The sequence below is a fragment of the Lontra canadensis genome, unplaced genomic scaffold (assembly GCF_010015895.1).
Source record: "Lontra canadensis isolate GAN:19392208 unplaced genomic scaffold, GSC_riverotter_1.0 scaffold147, whole genome shotgun sequence".
NCBI classification, from domain to species: domain Eukaryota; kingdom Metazoa; phylum Chordata; class Mammalia; order Carnivora; family Mustelidae; genus Lontra; species Lontra canadensis.
Genome location: NW_022631141.1, coordinates 2561916 through 2580636, shown reverse-complemented (window position 1 = coordinate 2580636; position 18721 = coordinate 2561916). Strand labels below are relative to the sequence as shown.

The following is an 18721-nucleotide window of genomic DNA, read 5'->3' as shown; positions in this document are numbered from 1 at the left end:
CCTCTCTCACTATCTCTCTCTCTGTCAAATAAATATAAATACAATCTTTAAAAAAAAAAAAAAGAAGAAGAAGAAGAAAAACTGTCCTTTTTTAAAAAATTTAAAAAAAAAAAGTGACAGGGAAGCAAAGAACCTACCATTCCTGCTTCCTTTCCTGGAACGTTCCCTGCACCCCAAAGTGCATGTGATAAGAAGTAAAGTAAAATCAAAGTGCGCTGAGAAAAAGCTCAGATTAGAATCTGCACAGTGAATTTTACTCTAATTAATAGAAACCTAACACTTAGCCTGGAATGCAGGAGCTAAGCTAGTGACTCACGTCAAAAGGCAAGTTTGTTTTTAATTATACAAGAGTTTTAGAACAACAGTACCGCTGCTACGAATATTTAATTTACATATCTCACACATGTGCACACAGCCACACACCCCCACACATACACACAGAGGATATTTTAATAATTCTGGGTACTTATTCTCTCAGTTGATAATAAGGCAGTAGAAAGAATGGATATTTAAACTGCTCTGTCAGATGTTCCGAGTCCAGAGCCTGAAGTGTGGTCTCTGTGGTGTCCCTAAAAACAGAGCCATCTGCCATGGGGGGGCAATAGGAAAGAAAACTTTAATTCCGGTGCCAACAGCTTCCACTCCTAAAAGCAACAGGGCTCTGCAGGAACGTCGCCCATATCTGCAGGTTGGGGCACAGGACACAGGTGTCCATCTTCTCCAAACGTTTCAGAATGGAAGTCTGTGCTGCCTCCCAGAATCCGTGTGCCGCAAACCTGATGCCCAACGTGCTGGTAGGAGGAGCTGGGGTCTTTGGAAGCCCATGAGGTCCTGAAGGCAGAGCCCTTACAAGAGGGGCTCCAGACAGACCCTTTGCCTTTTCCACAAAGTGAGGACGGGGCGGACAAGCGGTCAGCAGCCTGTGACCCTGAGCGTGGCGCACACGCAGCCCCGCTGGCCTGGCTGGCCCCTGAAGTGCACACTTCCAGCCTCCAGAGCCCTGAGAAATCAATCCCTCTCCTTCAGAAGCATCCCTCTATGGTATTCCGTGCTAACAGCCTGCATGGACTAAGGTGCCAAAGGAGGAGTGACTCTCCCAGATCACACATCCTCCTTCCAAAGGAACGGGAGAGACAGCACTGTGAGTCAAACTCCAAGTGCACTTTTCAGTTCTCCCAGCCCCACTCCCCTCCTTCTCTGACCTCATCAGAGTGCTGGAAAGAAATTCCCCCAAAGATACTCTCCTCCACGTCCATGCAGGCTGGGTTTCGGGGAACTGTTTTTCGTGGGGGCGGTGGGGGGGAGGGAAACAAAACAGGATGTCTGTGCGGGAGCCCTGGGTATTTCTCAACCAGCGCACACTCCCTGCTCAAAGGGAAGGCGGGTAAGCTTTCAGTTTCAGATGTGCATCGAGGCTGAGAGAGAAGAGCCATGGCTGGTGAGTGTCCCGCTGGCTGAAAGGGCGTGTCTGGGGGAACAGGGGCCCAGCTGGTCTTTAGGTCTCCGGGACTGTTCCAGTGGGCACAACAGAGGGTGGGGGCCGCTGGGGGGCAGGCGGGAGGGCAAAAGGAGGGCCCGGAGACTCCCTACGGCCTGAAGAAAGGCAAGGCCAGGGCCAGGAGGGAACTGGGGGGCTCCGCTGGCATCCTGGGTCTGCTCTGTGTTCCTAGCTGAATGTCAAAGGCTCTGGGGTGATAGAGGGTATAGAAGTGGCCCGGGAAAGGAAATAGGACATCACTTGCATTTTTTTTTTAAGATTTTATTTATTTATTAGACAGAGAGAGACAGAGCGAGAGAGGCAACACAAGCAGGGGAAGTGGGAGAGGGAGAAGCAGGCTCTCCGCTGAGCAGGGAGCCCGATGCGGGGCTTGATCCCAGGATCCTGACCTGAGCGGAAGGCAGATATGCTTAATGACTGAGCCCCCCAGGCGCCCCTAAATTCATTATTTTCCTGTGTGGAGTTGAGGCAGGTGGGGCACGTGGGGACCAGTCCAGGTTTTCAGTTGCGAGTGGCCGGAGAGGACCTCTGTCCTCAGGCTGCTCAGTGAGTGACCAGGGTCAGTGCTGAGGGGGCAGTGAGAGACACAGGGGTCTTCAGGGCTTGAGGGGAGGGATGTCTTTCCAATCTAACCTAAAGCAGGCTGCTCCTTGGAGGTGACGTGAGGGGAATGAGACTGTTTTCATGACTTGAGAAATCCTTGTGCCTCATGTAGACAAGATCCTAAAGGACAGACGGAAGCTGTTTGTCAGCTCAGTGAGCCCTGGGACCCTCAACAGCTTGCTGGATGAGCTGTTAGACAAAAAAGTGATAAACCAGGAGGAGATGGAGAGAGTGCGATGCGAAAACGCTACCGCGATGGACAAGGCCCGGGCTCTGATCGACTCTGTCACTCGGAAAGGGCCACAGGCCTGCCAGATTCTTATTGCTTTTATTTGCGTGGAGGATTCTTTCCTTGCAGAGAAGCTGGAGCTCTCAGGTAAGGGTCAGTGCACAGAGGGCCCGAGTCCTTGTGCCCAACGTTTGATTTCTTTCTCACTCAGGTTAGTTTGCAGAGAACTTCCCGGTTCCTGGCAGCAGGGCCCCGTTTCTGTATCAGTGGCTGGACTGCAAGTGTTCTGCTTCCTTTTTGCTCCTGGCCCTTTGACCTCAGCAGCCTTCTTCTGACTGAAGCTCTTCTCCTGTTCTGAGTGCGCCGCAGCTCCTTTGTGGGACTTCATGAGCCGGTCTGAGAAGCTTCGTGCCTGATTCTCCAGTCACCCTGGTGAAACACCGACTCAGTCTCTCTCTCTCTCTCTCAGTCTCTCTCTCTTGTTAAAGTCCGGGGCTACCTGGGAACTTTCGTAGTCATCTCACATAAAGACTCGGACACTTTATCTAACATCTCTCCAAAATCTGGCTCTCCAGGAGCAACAAAATATACTTCAGGGACGGTGGAGCCCTGGGAATAAATTCAGGGCCTACAGAAAAGTAAGGGTTTTAAGTGGACGCTTCCTTCCGGTTACCTCCTCACATATTCCTCTGAGCAGGAGTGTCCACTGGTGTGGCTCTGGCTGCAGAACGTTCTGTGAGGCCCAGCCCCTGACCTCCAGTCCTTCTAAGAGCCCGAGACCAGCAGAACGGCCCCTTCTGTGGTCACTTAGTCCCTCCACACTCCAGTGGAGTCTAGCCCCTGGTCTCTTCGGCACTTGCCAACTCCATTTAGAAAGTGATGTTCTTTGAAAACGAAAAGCCCTTTTTCCTGGAGATTGGTTGAGGGCTCTGCCTTCCAGGTGACATAGCAAACATTCACAGATGGATGATGAGTTTCTCATGTTTCTTTCAGTAACTCGTTCATTTAACAAATCCCCCCAAATTAAAGACAACCAGTGAATAATGGTCAGGGTCTAGAATACTTTCACAACAGCCAGAGAGCTCACCCTGCTCCCGTTCCTCTCCCTGCACAGTCCTGGAGGTGCTTGTCCAACCCACCAGGACACTGCAGCCCGGGGTCCACCTCTCCAGTCGTCACATGATGCCTCCCTGGTCAGGGTCGTCATGGCTTCATCTCTCCCTCATCCGTCCACCAACTGTTGTAGGTCCACAGGCTGTGACAATGAGATAGAATATTTGGATGCACTTTAATGGGAGAGATCTTTCTAAAAGAAAGTTCTTGATGTAAGAAGACCTACTTTCTATTGCCATAAGAAGGCCTCCTCCAGAGAATGTTCTGGCATTCACTGATGCTTAATGACTCCACCAGTCTAGAGGGGAAGGATGGGAGAAACTAGTGTGCTGCCTTGGCCTTGACACTTTGACTCCCCTCCATTCAGAGGAGGGAAATGGACCATATTTTGTCTATGGAAATCCTGTCTTCAATAAGTACTACAAAATGAAGATGGGGGGGGGCATTTCTCATGTGCTAGCTTATGCCAATTCTGAAAGTTTCTGGAGTAAGCTTCTCGGGTGGTGCTGTCATACTGAGATCCTCATAAGACCTTCAAAAAATTTAAATTCAATTTTTGTCCTTAAAATCGACAATCATAGAAGTGACCCAAGAGGATCGATGAACAGGTTTGGTGATTTTATGCATCCAAACACTGTAATTGCAGCTTCCCACTGTTTTCCTCCTCCAGCTATGGCTTCTGCTACCTAGTAGGATGGATGCAGATTACGGAGGTGATGGTCAGGGATCCCGGCATGTGCGTCCCCAGACGGTGGCCTTGGTGGGCAGGAGGAGTAGCGTACTGATCAGAAGCCCATAGATGATTATGAAGACGGTTTGCATGGGTATCCTGGCTTGACCACCTTCCTGTTCAGCGACACTTGGGAAACAAACTTCACCGACTGAGGGTCGGCCAAGGGTCACCTCATCCTCATTTTCTGCTGTGATAAGTCTTTGCAAAGCTGAGTGTCCATGGGCACGTGCCTGTTCTTTTTCATTTTCTCTCCCAAGTCCAGGCCAGCTCTGAGTTAGACCCTCAACATGGCACGCCCCTGTCAGGCAGCAGTGGTCACCCCAGGAGCCATCTTGAGACAGGAGAATTAAGAGACCTCTTGATTCTCCCTCGGATGCTGTCTCAATACCCCTTCATCTTAGAAAGCAGAAATGGAGAGTCACTTGCAGACATTCCTTTGTTCTGCATCCGGGGGAAATTTCTGGCTTCTCAGTGACCGGTGTGGTTCTAGGAGGCAGGCCTGCAGAAGGTGGGTTCACTAGGGAGGGTCCAACACATCAGGCAAGATTCTCCAGAGACGATAAGCCACCATTTCTATGTTCTGAATCTTTCCTCAGGTCTGCCATCTGGAAATCAGCTTAACTCAGACACTCAAGTAGCAACTCTTCCTTCACCAGGTAATGGTATTTTCCAAGCAAGAACATTTTTCGTACCTCATCTTTCTTGACATTAATTCTAGGTTCATGGGATGACGCCAGGGTGAGAGGGTGATGGGTTACTTTCATGGATTGATCCCAGGCCTTTCTCTCTTCTTAATCCCTGCTTTAGCAGAAGCCATCCCTGTAGTTTACTACCACGTTCATATGCCCAAATCTAAACGTATTCCAAACCTGACTACCCGTTGGAACTCCACACTTGACTCTTCTAGTGCCTACTGAACACAAGCACTCATGGTTCCCTGCGGGAGCTGAGCTTGTCATCCTTCCCCTCCCTTGCTTCCCCTTCAGTTTCCCCTGTCCTAGTTAATGGCACCACTATCATCCAGCTATTCAGACCAGAAACCTGAAATAGCTTGGGTTTTCTTCTTCCTTACTTCCAACATTCCAGCAGTGGCCAAGCTTACAGATTCCTCTCTCAACTCCAGATTCCGCCCTCCACTTCGCTTTCTGCCTCTCTCAACTCCAGATTCCGCCCTCCACTTCGATTTCTGCCTCTCTCAACTCCAGATTCTGCCCTCCACTTCGATTTCTGCTACTTTATTTCAGAATCCCAGTTCTCACAGTAGCCTATGGTTCTTCAGCTGTAACTCTTACTATGTTTGTCTTGTCATTAAAGAATTAAATCTATCCTTTCTTGCACTGAACTTTAAACTTTATGAGGAAATTAGACACATCTGATTTATTTGGAGGTAAGATCCCATCACTGTAGTTGACTCAGTGTGCATGCAATAAATGTTTGTTAAAATACTATTTCACTGCATAATCTCATCAAAATTGCTAGTGGGCTAGGCCATGAGAAAAACATCTGACATATGTGAACTGTGTTACAGATCTTGCTCTATGGACTGTTTATAGAGGAATGAATAAGATAAACAAGGTTCCTGCTTTTACTGATCCCATAAAAATACATGAAACACAAAGAATAGGTATTTAAGGATTTCTACGATCAAATTAAAGCTAGTCAAAAATTTGGGAAATGGAAATGACACTACACACAACCATATCAGCTAGATGATCCCAAACAGTAGTAAGTTAACCTGGTGTTAACCTAATCTACCTTACTGAAAGATTAGTCATCAGATGATTTTTCAATTAAGAATTCTTATTGAGATAAGAACTTAAAATATTAGAACTCTAGATACATTCACTAATTTATTCATTAATTTATACATTCAGCAAGCATATATGTGTTTATAAGTATTTTAAGCACTAAGATGTGGGAATGAGACGTGGGTACAAAGATGAGGATTCAAAGATGTGCTTTTACCAAGGAGATTCAATATAAAAGAAAGAAAAGATCCTAGCATCTAGTGGAAAAAATGTACAGTTTTAGGCAATAACATGGCCTTTCCTTGGAGCATATATTGCAAAAGGATCATCATCACCGTGAGAAAGAGAAATATGAAAGCAGTAGGTGGCCAGGAAGTTAGTATTAGGCCCAGTGTCACAGAAGAAACAGGAGAAGCTCCTCCCGAAACCTTCAGTGGGGATGAACCATTAAAACATGGCCCAGTGTGAATTCGATGGGTCCAGAGAACTCAATGGAGATGATGAAAGAAAATGTACTTCATGGGGCAGATGGGGAAACAGTCAGAAGGCCTTTGCAGGGGTATTTCCCATCATGCAGAACTTTCTAGAGACAGGGCAAAACTCTTTAAATTGTGCCTATAGTTGAAAGAGTGTTTGTATTTCTGACAGAAGACAAACACAACAAAAACCCACTTAAGATTTTGGAAACTATGGACAAAGAACTCATTACTGGTGTTTTGCATGGCTTGTTGGAAAAAGATGTTCTGAAACTGGAGGAAGCAGAAAAGAAAAAAAAATTTATGATGCTAAACCTGAAGACAAGCCTTGGGTCTTTCTGAACTCTGTGCGACAGAAATGGCAGGAGGCAGGTCAAGCACTTGTCCAAACTTTCATTAATACGGACAAATATTCCACCAGTGTAAAAGGTAAACTGAAATCACTTAATGATGGGTGTCTCAAATTTTCCAGATTCTACTTAACTCCAAGGCCCCTCCAGGGTCCTCCATAATCCCGCCATCTTTCCATTACTAACATATAATTTTTACTAAACTGGTCATCATCCTCTGAGAGGCCACCTTCCCTTTTGTGGGAAGGGACCCACTTCCCAGTTAGCTAGGAAGTTAGGTCCCTGTGCTTCCGTTACTTAAAGAAGAGCTGATTGTGGACTCTGGGGAGTAAAGGATATCTGCACATGAACCCAGATTCTGCCCCTGTAGACACTCCATGATTTCATTCTAGCTTCTTCATCTTCCTGGGCATCAGTCTCAGCATCTGTGACGTAGTGACAGTTCTGGTAACTTTTTCACAGGCTGGGGACATCATGGCAGGCACAGCGGACAACTCTGAAGATAGTAGCCCTCATCCAGAACTCTCCTCTGAGCTCCAGACACACTTAGCTCTAGCTGCACAACCAACGTTTCCAGCCAAAGACTCCACTGACTTCACAAACTAATGTCTACAGAGTTAAACCCTTGATTCCCCCCATCAGATCTGTTCTGCTTCTAATCCCTTTCTATCTCAGTGGACAGGATGATAATCCAGTAAGTCTCTCTATCTAGAGCACAAATGTTTTCTTCATGAGGGAAGAGTAGCTCTCGGCGGAGTACAGACCACACGGGAGGGCGGGAAGAAACACAGGATGAACACGACACATAATGAACAGGCACCCAGGAAATATTAGTTCTCACAAGTATTACTTCACTTCTATGTTTAGATCTTTCTAGTGCTTACTCATTCCCGTGTGTCACAAAAACATGATCAGGAGAACAGCTGTCAAGTGCCCAATCTATTAAAACTCTTGAAGACTTCTGACCTAGATTGAATTATAAATATTACTAGAACCTAAATAGCCTCTAAGCCAAGTTCACCAGCGGCAGACTTGATCCGCTACGGAGGTTAAGCTCAAACCCGAGCCCCGAAATCTCAGAGTTGAACAATAATAAACAAAAGGCAATAGAAAACTCTAGTTATCTCACTGTACCAAATACGCTTTTTCAACGAGTCCCTCATGGGGAAGGGGTGCTCTGTCCACCAGGACACACGTGCTGGTCAGAGAGATCTCCAATATGATGACCTCGGCTCTGTTCTCATTAATACATGAGCTGGTCCTTATGCAGGCTTATCATTTCCTCTTAAATCGGGGATGGAATGGAGACAATTTTTTTGATTAAAAAAAAAAAATCAGATCACTCAGCAAATGGGAATTGAAACTGAAGTCATAGGAGCTTCGAATAATCTGAAGCCCCCAGGAATCACCATGAACATCAAACTGAAAAGTTCAGGCTATCGGCAGAGTCTGAGGTGGCACCCAAAGCCCGGGGAGCTGGGGGAGCTGGGCTACTGACATACAAAAAGACCTTGGCTGGGCCTCCTGGACATGGATATCATTCTGATTCATTTCATTTAACAAACTCATATATGTACATATGATGCAACGGGCACTGTTAGTCTGAGGAATAGCTATTTGGACACCACCTGGCCAAGAGAGATGGCTTTGTCTTACGTTGCACCAGTCTCTTCCTTTTTGTATCACTTTAAGGGGTTTCTTGAGCATTTCATTAAGTAATAGAGAAGAAAGTTAAAAATTTTATCTGAACTCCGAATTCTCTCATTTCCTCCTGTGCGCCTCCAGGCGAATGGAACCCCCTTTGGGCAGCAGGCTGCACTACAGCACATATTATGTTGTAACAGAGAGACTCATTTTCATGCTAACTTTACTACTAAATGTGAGATAGAAATCCTATCTGATCCCCAATTTTATCTGCAAACGCAGTATCTGTATCCAGATACAAGATGGTCATTAGGAACTGATGCTTATTAATTAGGATGTTCACCAATCCTGGAAACAGAGGTGACTTCTGCTGGGAAAATGTACTCTCTGACCAGAGACTAGCCCAGGACCCTGGACGACCTTACATTGGTGGAATCTTCTGGAAAACAAAGGGAGAGCACATGTATCTGTTTAAGAAATGTTCAGAACATCTAGCTTCCTTAAGGACTTACAATCTGCTACATCTACAGAGGTTGGGTTTTTATCATTTGTGTAGAAAGACATTTATCACAAGAATATGATTTAAAAACTAATGGAAACGAATGAAATAAGAAAAAAGTGTAAAATATGAAAACTGAAAATTTTATACAAGATAACATTGCTTTTGTCGTTTAAGTAAGACTTCTTGGTTGGCTTGTGTCACTGAGCACGAAAATTTATTCCTTTAATGGACAAACCCCTTGTTACATTAGCTCTTGGCAAACTGCTCACTTCTGTCTATGAAGTGCCCTTCCTCATTCCTCCAAGGGCGGGCTCAGGACTTTCCAGGCTTCTTGCACAGTCTCAGTTAAGGGAGGCCAAGCAGGGCCTGATAGTCCTACATTTCTCTAGGGATTAGGTCAGGATGAGTCAGAGACAAACTTTTCCACATGGTAGGAGGGATTTTCTCACATTGGAAAACACAGGTTGAAAACTGTGCTGGTTGGTTCACATGTTGGGGATAAGGACACCCAGAGTATGTTAGGATCCCTGACAGACAACCATCTGGTCAACCCTGGAACGTAGGGCTGGTTACTAGAGTCTCTCCTTTAAGTCACTGACCTTGCAGCTGGGTGAGGAGCCACCGCGGCCTGTCTCCTCCGTGAAGGTCACAAATGCACACAGTTGGAGATTCCACTCCATGCGTGCATGGGTGTCTGTCTGTGCCACGTGAGGTGGGAGTGGACTCAGGATCGTACTCTCTTCGACAGCAGAGCTGCCAGCCACACCCGGTGACTCTGGGCTGGAGCCATGACCAAGTAACACATGCTGAGAGGATGTGATTTTGCATCCTATTAATTAATTACCCCTATTAATTAATTTCACTGGTTTCTTTTTCGTTTCTGACCATGGACATGACAAAATTTCGAATGGCACATGTGGCTCAGTCTCATTTCTAAGGGACAGTACTCCAGTAAATCTTAACTCAGGCGGTTCTTGCTCAGAGACCATAGAAGGTCCACATGGACAAATGAGAACCCCAGAGTAAAACCACTGGAAAAATCAAACTGTTTTTGCTGAATATAGAAAGGCTAAATCTGATCCCAAATCATGAAAGTATTTTCCTCAGAATTATCAGACACCTACACTTGCATTTTCAGGTGGATCTGCTTCCTCTACTAAATCTTCCTGTTCTTTCCTACTCAAAATACACCTCCTTACACTAGAAGTTGGACATAATTATAACCCCTACGCGCTGAAAGATCTTCCCATCATCTCCCTCCTCTGTCAGTATTCTTAAGTGAAAATTGGGTCCCAAAGGCAGATATACTAATTGATGATTCGTGCTATATCCTGCAGCTTTTGAGGAAACCACACCTGGGCCACCTGAACCAGAAGAACCTCCCAATACGCTCAAGCTTTGTCCTCATGAAGAATTCGTGAAACTCTCTAAAAAGAAGGCTGCAGAGGTGCTGTGCTCGGTCCGTGACATCGAGAATAAGAGAGAAACAACTGTTTCCACCACACAACTTCCTAAAACACTAATGGCAGAGTTGGGGAGTGAGGACAGTGGCAATCTTATCCTTAGATGCTCTGAGCAAGGAGGAAATCATGTGGACCTCACACAGACTCTGATTCTCTTTCAATCGCACGACAGAATGCAGATGTTTCATCTTGTTCATTTATTTGTTCTCAAATCTATTTGTGATTTAGGACAACTTTAGCTGTCGTTACCGAAGCGAAGTATTTACAAGAGAATATGGCTGAGTAATGGTTGTTTGCATTCTAGTTGAAAAGCCTAGACATGAAGCATTTTCTAAAATATAATTAAAGTCTGCAAAGCATTGTATGTTGATGTGTTTTTAAGAAAAAAAAAAGTACCAAAATAATAATGTTACCAAGGAAGAAAGACCACTCATGTATTCATTTCTAGCTGGAGCCAGTGGCAAGCATCTCCTGGCTTCTACAGAATTGTATCTGAATCTTGAATGTGAAGACAGACTTGACTAGGTGGAGAAGAGAGAGGAGGAGAGGGTAGGAAGTATTCTAGTCTCCTGAAGATTCTTAAGGAACCATCCCAGCTCTATACTGGGTCCTGCTGTGGGCTCTTAAAAGATAACTTACCTCCCGTCTACACTTCTTACTACGGCCAACTCAATCCATTACAAAGAGATAGGAGAGCAGGGTCTTCTGGTACAGGATAGAGGACTGGGCAGCTCAAGGAGCCCTTAGTGCAGTAACAGTGACCAGCAGATGAGGGTTTCAAAGGAGCCTGAGGTAAATCAAACTCACCATACGTCTGTTTCCTGCAGATCTACCCAATAAAGGAGAGAAACGATCGTACTCGGCTGGCTCTCATCATATGCAATATAGAGTTCGATCATCTTCCACCCAGGAATGGGGCCGAAACTGACATTGCAGGGATGAAGAATCTGCTGGAAGGCCTCGGCTACAGTGTGGACGTGAAACAGAAACTCACTGCTGAGGTCGGGGCCCCTCACCCGCCCCTAAGTGTATATTCAACGCACATCCTACTACGAACATGTTAGCTTCAGCATGTTAGGCAAACACCTTGACATCCTTATGTGTGTTTGTATGTTGAAGACATGGAAGTAAGAAACAGGGAGAAATTTATGTCTTTTTTGAGCTCTAATATCCTCAGTTCCATAACTGGGCAAAGTGGCTGGCATGTGTATCTAGACAATCCTCAGTTCCAAAGCGGGATGATTAGGAGTCCGTCCCAGCAGTCCCTGGAAATCCTAGTGTGATGTCAGTGTCATGGGAGGGTACTCACCATTACGTGCCGAGTCCCAGCTGTGTCCCAGGGCTCTTCCTGGCATTGGGCACAGGTCTGTAACGAGACGGGCAGCTCCCAGCTCCAGTGCTCTGGGCTTGCTTGGTGTGGGATGATCGTACTGTAAGCAAAACAGAATGTGTCACAGATTTGGTACATCTATGGAAGAGTGAAAAGAAAGTTAAAAGTAAGTAAAGAGAAAAAAGAACAAGGAAACATGAGAGCAAACTAGTGAGTGGGGATCCCAGCAAACCTGATGTTAGATGGGCTCTTCGGGGAGTTAATAGGGAAGCGGACCCATGAGTCTGGGGAACTGCACACCCTGGATAGCTGGGGATGACCTGTGTTCTGGATCTGAGGGGAAGCCACACAGGAGCTGTACAGAAGCACCAGGTGGCTGGAACCTAGGGGAGGTGAGGCACGGTGAGAGAGGAATATTTGTACATCAGAGGTTTGGTTTTATTCTAAGCACAGTGGTAACGGTTTTACAAGGGAACTGGGAGGACGCATTTATGACACAAGGCTCCTATCGAGTACTGAGAGATGGAAAGGAAAAAGTATGTAAGTGACAAAAAGTGACCATAAAATATATGAAGAGGACAGTTGATATATCGCCATCAGGACTGGAAAGTTCTACCCACTGCTCCATTGTAGAAAGAAAACCCGTCCTGGAGCAAGCAGTGCCTGAAGGCGTAGTGAGTGGGGCATTCTGGATGATTCTTACGCTGCTGCTTGTGATAAGCAGGAGGTGAGACCAACTGAGATGCTTCTCCTAGCAAAGTAAGATCTGGTGGTTTTTTCCAGGGTATGGAGTCAGAGCTGCGGGCCTTCGCCTCCCGCCCAGAGCACAAGTCCTCGGATAGCACGTTCCTGGTGCTCATGTCTCACGGCATCCTGAGCGGAATCTGTGGGACGGCGTTCAGCTCGAAAAATCAGGACGTGCTGCCTTATGACACCATCTTCCAGATCTTCAACAACGTCAACTGCCTCAACCTCAGGGACAAACCCAAGGTCATCATCATCCAGGCCTGCAGGGGTGGTGAGTTCTAAGAGGGAAACCCCAGAGATCAAGTCGGTGTCTGCTGAGAACAATGATGTGTGCTTTGCTTCTAGAGGAGACGATCTCAGACCCCATTCGGGGCAAACAAACTAGACTGAATTAGCAGGAAACGTGCCCTAGGGGGCTAGTGTCAGGAGCATCTGTCCCATCAGTGGACACATTTCTGTTCAACTCAAGAACACCACTAGCGTTCCTAAATAGAAGTTAAACACAAATATTCAAATCCTGGCACAAAATGATCTTAATGAGGGCTTTCCTTGTTAACGTTTTACATTTTGACAATCTCTGGCTTGAGAAGAATTTCCTTTGAAAGTGAGCATAGGATGTACTAGTGGCATCTTTTTTCCTCAGGCATATTGGAAGGGAAATGAGTAGGAAGGTGCGGGAACAACAACAACAAAAAAACCCCCCAAATCAAAAAACTTTTCTCCTGACTTCCAACTGTCCTTTTGCTTTGTGGAGCAGTGTTTGGGGGGAAAAGGAAACAAGCATAACTTAGCTTAAAAAATGTAACTCTGCTCTCTGAAATTAGGCAAATAAGGCTTTAACTTCTGTTGTCTTCCTCGCAAACGGGCCCTTCCAGTTTTGTGATGCTGTCAGCGCTAACCGGCACATTGCTGAAAGACCCTAGAGAAGGGCAGAGCGCTGTGTGTGTGGGTGGATGTGTGTGTGTGTGTGTGTGTGTCTAACTGGTTAGAATAACTGCTTAACAACAAAGTTGTGGGCAATTGCTCTTGTCATCCCAAGAGGCACACAGTGTGCAGAAATGTGATGTCTCCACAGAAAATCTTGGGGAAGTGTGGGTCAGTGACTCGAAAGCGGCCTCCGCCGGCAGCTTTTCCCATCAACCTCTGCTCCTGGAGAGCGACGCCATCCACAGGGTCCACGTGGAGAAGGACTTCGTTGCTTTTTGCTCCTCGACCCCACGTATGTATCTTTCCAGGGCACAGGGATTTGTGGGCCTGAGGCTAGAAAATCAAAACAGGCTCCGCGCAGCAATGATCTGAGGCAAATTTTATGTGTTGTTGATATTGTTTAAATCTTGTCTCATCTGTTCTATGGAGACGAAGATTCTGTTTTTTTCCCTTTACTTTCTAAGATCATACTTTTATTATAAGGGTTGTGCTTTTGAGTAAAAGGTACACCAAACATTAAAACAACCTAATGCAAGGACCCTCCTTTCCCATATACCACTTTAAAACAAATGACTGATTCCTTTTTCTGCTAAATCCATTCAACAGTTTGAGAAGAGTTTTTCTGGATCCTGGGACTGGCTGCCCTTTCTCAGAGGATCATGCAAGCCTTCCACCACATGCCCCAGCCCAGTGTGGATGCCCCCCACCCTTTTTTTTCCTTAAAGATTTTATTTATTTATTTAACAGACAGAGATGACAAGTAGGCAGAGAGGCAGGCAGAGAGAGAGGAGGAAGCAGGCTCCCCGCTGAGCAGAAAGCCCGATGCGGGGCTCGATCCCAGGACCCCGGGATCATGACCTGAGCCGAAGGCAGAGGCTTTAACCCACTGAGCCACCCAGGCGCCCCATGGATGTCCCCTTTAAAACAAGTAGAAAATGATACCTTGGGGCATATTTGATGTACTAACAGTAGAGCAGTGTTTAGTTCTTGACCTCTACGTAATCATCTGAAGAAGCCTTACATTTGGGTGTTTCTAAGTTGCAAATTTTTATTTTCAGTCTTTTTAAACCACTTTATAGAAATATGACTGACACCTGCTAGGACTTCATGAGTCTGGAGATAAGAATGTATCTGTGAAGCTATCACCACAATCCATGCCATGAACGTATCCGTCCCCTCCAAAAGTTTCTTTTCAGTCTGTTGACCTATTTTGCTGATGACACTGTGAAAGACAGCACGGTAATTAGTCTGTTAATGGCCACCTGTGTAAACGTGGTGACAGTCTTGAATCCTTCTGAGCTTCTCGCCTTTCCTCTGTAAACCGGGATAATTCCAATTATCTCTCAGACAGAGGAAGCCAAGTGGATGAACAGAGGGCACAGAGTTAAAAGTCAGTCAGTCCTAACAATACAATAGGACTACTGGGTCATCTTTTGCAGTCCTGATGGGCTGCCCTGCTAGTTCAACCTCTGCTAGCTTTTTGTTTGTCTATTTGCTTCCTGTCTGTGGAAAAATGAGTTAAGGTAGGGTTATAGCTGCTTCACCGAAACACACCGAGATAACTACCAAGCTATGCTTTAGAAAACTGTAAACAAAGTAAGAGTGAAGGCCATAGCCCAAGGCTTACCACCTCCTCTCTTCATAGATAATGTATCCTGGAGACACGTCACAAAGGGATCTCTCTTCATTGCACAACTCATCACATGCTTCCAAAAATACTCTTGGTGTAATCACCTAATAGAAGTATTTCAGAAGGTAAGCTTGTCTTTCCTCTTCTAGTCATTTGTCTGTTCAGGAAGCCTTTTCCAGGTGACAATGTCGGAACTGGTCAGGCAAACACAAGTGGAATGGGACCTGGTTCCTGTCATCTAGGTGTTTAAAACCTGATTTAGAAAAAAAAAAAAAAAAAAAAAAAAAAAAAAGAAAGGAAAACGTCAGTACACTATAGCAAGAGATCAAAATATAAAAGAAATAAAATATAAGTTTGTATGTCATGGGGTATAAGTTCTTAAGTTTCAAAGAGTGGGAGGTATTTGCATTAATTTTCATTGTTTACTTTATTAAATAAATATGGACTGGCTGGCATATTTGTGGACTCTCTCCCAGTGACAAAGGGGTGAAGGAGACACGTGTGACCTTAAGGTTCTGTAGCAGGTACATTGCTTGTGAGACACATGGTCACTGAACAAGTAGGCCAACAAACAAATGAGTGGTTATGGATTGTGATGGGATCTGTAAAGAAAAGTCCGAGGACATGTGAATGGGGTGGTCCAGAAGGGGAGACCTGATGCTGCTTCCCTAGCTCTGGACACTCCTTAGTGGCCCCCTTTCTCTGTTTACTGTCCTCCGTGGCTCTTCCCTCCATGCACTTAGTATATGTATTTATAGGTTCGTTTTTTTTTTTTTAATCTGTATTTACTCACTCAAATGTGAATTTACGAAAGCGGGGATTTGCTAAATGCGACATTCAGGCACATAGGAATTAATATCCATTGAATGAATAAATGCTTGAATAAATAAATAGATGTTCTCCCCTTTTTTAGGGAACAAGGGATTGCTATTAAGAACATAGAAAATTGTGGTTGTGTTTTCAATCAAAAACTTAGAGAACAGTTACACTCTTCTGGAAGAAGAAAGCAATACCATGAGTAAATTGGAGAAGTCAGCAGCATGACATGAGTTGGGGCCTCTAAATAGGAACTTAGCAAGTTAAGTCCTTTGGATGAGTAGGATTTGGACATTGCACTCGGAAGGGCATTTCCAGGAAAGACTAGAAATAATCGATCTAGGTTCAGCAGGATCTCATTGATCAGCCTGTGGCAAAAGACTTCAAGTCAGCCTGGTGGCAGGGATATGAAAGTTACTCAGTGTTCTGGACTTAAGAACAAAATCCTGGGATTTGAGTCTCACTAAATTGAGGAGTTAACCGTGGTAGACATAGAAGGTAGAGAATTCTCAAGATCCAGTTCTCATGAAGCGACCCCAGGGGAAAACTAATTGTCAGATCACAAACAGAAAACAGGAAATAGAGTTTGAAAGGGCTTGGATTAGGCATAAAGTATTTGAGAAAAAGGACATATTCTGACACCGGGTATCACTTTTAAGAGGTAGGGCAGCACTGGCAAAGAGTCTGAGTGTCCATGGGGCTGGCCGCATCAATCCTAGGAGCACCCTGAATTCCCAGAATTTTCTGGCTCATGGTGAAAAATTTTTCCTAAGAATTCATAAGAGGCATCATCTAGCCCTCTTTTTGTTTTTAGGTACAACAATCATTTGAAAAACCAGATGTCAGAGCCCAGATGCCCACCATTGAACGAAGTTCTCTGACAAGACCTTTCTATCTCTTCCCTGGCAATTGAAAACGGTAAGTGCCGAGAGCTGTTCGCAGGTGGAGTAAATGGGAAAGTAATATTGGTGGTGAGGTCCAATGACTAAATGGCGGCTGACAGCTTAGTTGGTCCCATTAGTGTTCCTGGTTGATGTAGTTTGGCAGTTAGTTGCTGTTTTTTACTCTACTTCTGTGCATCTGAATCCTACCTCCACCTCCACAATCGAGCCGTTGGTTAGTTGAGCGAAACCAAGTCAGGAAGTAATGAACTGTGCAGGACACAGCGTAGCAATTATTAAAATAGAAATGTCCTCATGTTTCCACTGACTTACATTCATCTCTCTCATTCCCTCCCTTGCCCACCCCTCCCACATGCCGAGTTCCCACACACTGGAAACACAGGAAACACAGGAGCAGGGAGAGAGCCGGACTTCGGTCCTCTGAGTGCACACGCGTCACGTCGCCGCTCTGAGCGACCACTGCCAGACGGTCCAAAAGCTACCCCGTGTGGAGGCAGACTCTGGTTCCATACCACTCCCACGGAGCGGATCTCCCCATCGGCGTGTGCTCTCATGACTGCACACGCTGCACACGAACCCCCTGAGCACCCACTGCCACACGTAGGAGTATTGTTGTTATTATTATTTTTGGTCAAAATATTTTAGAATGGGTACACCAAGGTTAGACCCCAAATTATTTCACTGACTCACAGCCGCTTTATATTATAAGCAATTATGAGTCTGCCTCTCAGAAACATCACTTAAATTCTGTTTTATCGTGAGGTTGATCTCAGTGGTTCAGTGTGTGCCCCTGCCACCTCCCGCCCCTGGTTTCTGACACGGTCCCGGCGCAGTTGCCCAGATACTTCAGTGTAACAGCTGCTAAGGCCTAATGAGTCCAAGAGAACAGCATGGAGGGACCGGCTTACTTACGGGACTCGTATGTATCCGGCACCAAATACGTTCCAGGTTCTGATCCAGATGCTGGCAATATACCAGGCAACAAAGCAAGTGGAGCCCTTGCTCTGAGAAGCGCGCTCGAGCAAGGGGAGACAGACTCTAACCACACAGGAAACAGATCCTGCGTTGAGTGGGAGAAGAGCTAAGAGAAATGGAGGAGGTTAAAGAGCCCCAGAGGGAGGGTGCTGTCAGGCTACAGATAGATTAATTTAGGCAGAATTTCCTTCAAGTGATAAAATGGTACAGTCAGAACAAGGAATGGACAGGTTGTGTGTGTGGGGGGGGACCTTGTGGTACCTGTTGGGGGAAAAGTGTCCCACCTCAGGGAACAGCAAGTATAAACACCCTGAGGCAGAAACGAGCCTCACATGTCTACAGAAGTGCCAAGAGGCAGCAACCTGGGGGAGAATGAGATCAGGGAAAATGGCAGAGACAAATTCAGAAAAGTGGTGGGAAGCCTGTTCACGTGGATCTTGGTGGTCATGTGGTAAAGGTTTTAAATATTTTATCCTGAGTGAGACAGAGAGGACGTTTCAAGTGCTCTTACGTACGGAAATGACATAATCAGGGGCCTGGGTGGCTAAGGGCCTTAAAGCCTCTGCCTTCGGCTCAGGTCATGATCTCAGGGTCCTGGAATCGAGCCCCGCACCAGCCTCTCTCCTCAGCAGGGAGCCTGCTTCCCCCCTCTCCTTCTGCCTGTCTGCCTCCTTGTGATCTCTCCATCAAATAAATAAAATCTTTAAAAAAGAAAAAAAAAAAAAAGAAACGACATAATCTAGTAACAGAGATTTTTGCAAAGATCACCTGGAGTACTTTTGGGTGAGTAGACGACAAGAGTCACAACTATAAGCCAAAGAAGTGGCAAAAGCCACCCAGATGAGGATGGGAATGGAACTGTGAGAAGAAATAGACTGAGGTCTTTCCGGGTTTGCTGTCTTGACATTCTGCTCTTTTTCTCTCCTTCAGGCTATCGCAGGCAGTGCAGCCGGTCTTGACCAACTTCGAAAAGTACCTTGACCAAAGCATGCTCATGTGACCTTTTGTATTTCAATAAAAAAGAAAACAAATGAA

At 45.7% G+C, this 18721-nt stretch overlaps 1 protein-coding gene across 1 annotated transcript; it reads left to right on the top strand.

The window, feature by feature from the left end:
- Positions 1-1360: 1360 nt before the first annotated feature.
- On the top strand, positions 1361-18721 carry LOC116859080 (caspase-13-like). Its single transcript, XM_032844095.1, is given in 12 exon segments — positions 1361-1438; positions 2214-2477; positions 4773-4832; positions 6573-6691; positions 6694-6829; positions 10234-10343; positions 11187-11360; positions 12473-12707; positions 13512-13655; positions 15009-15118; positions 16624-16727; positions 18617-18721. Coding segments are annotated over 11 exon segments (1458 nt in total). The 5' UTR covers positions 1361-1431; the 3' UTR covers positions 16723-16727; positions 18617-18721.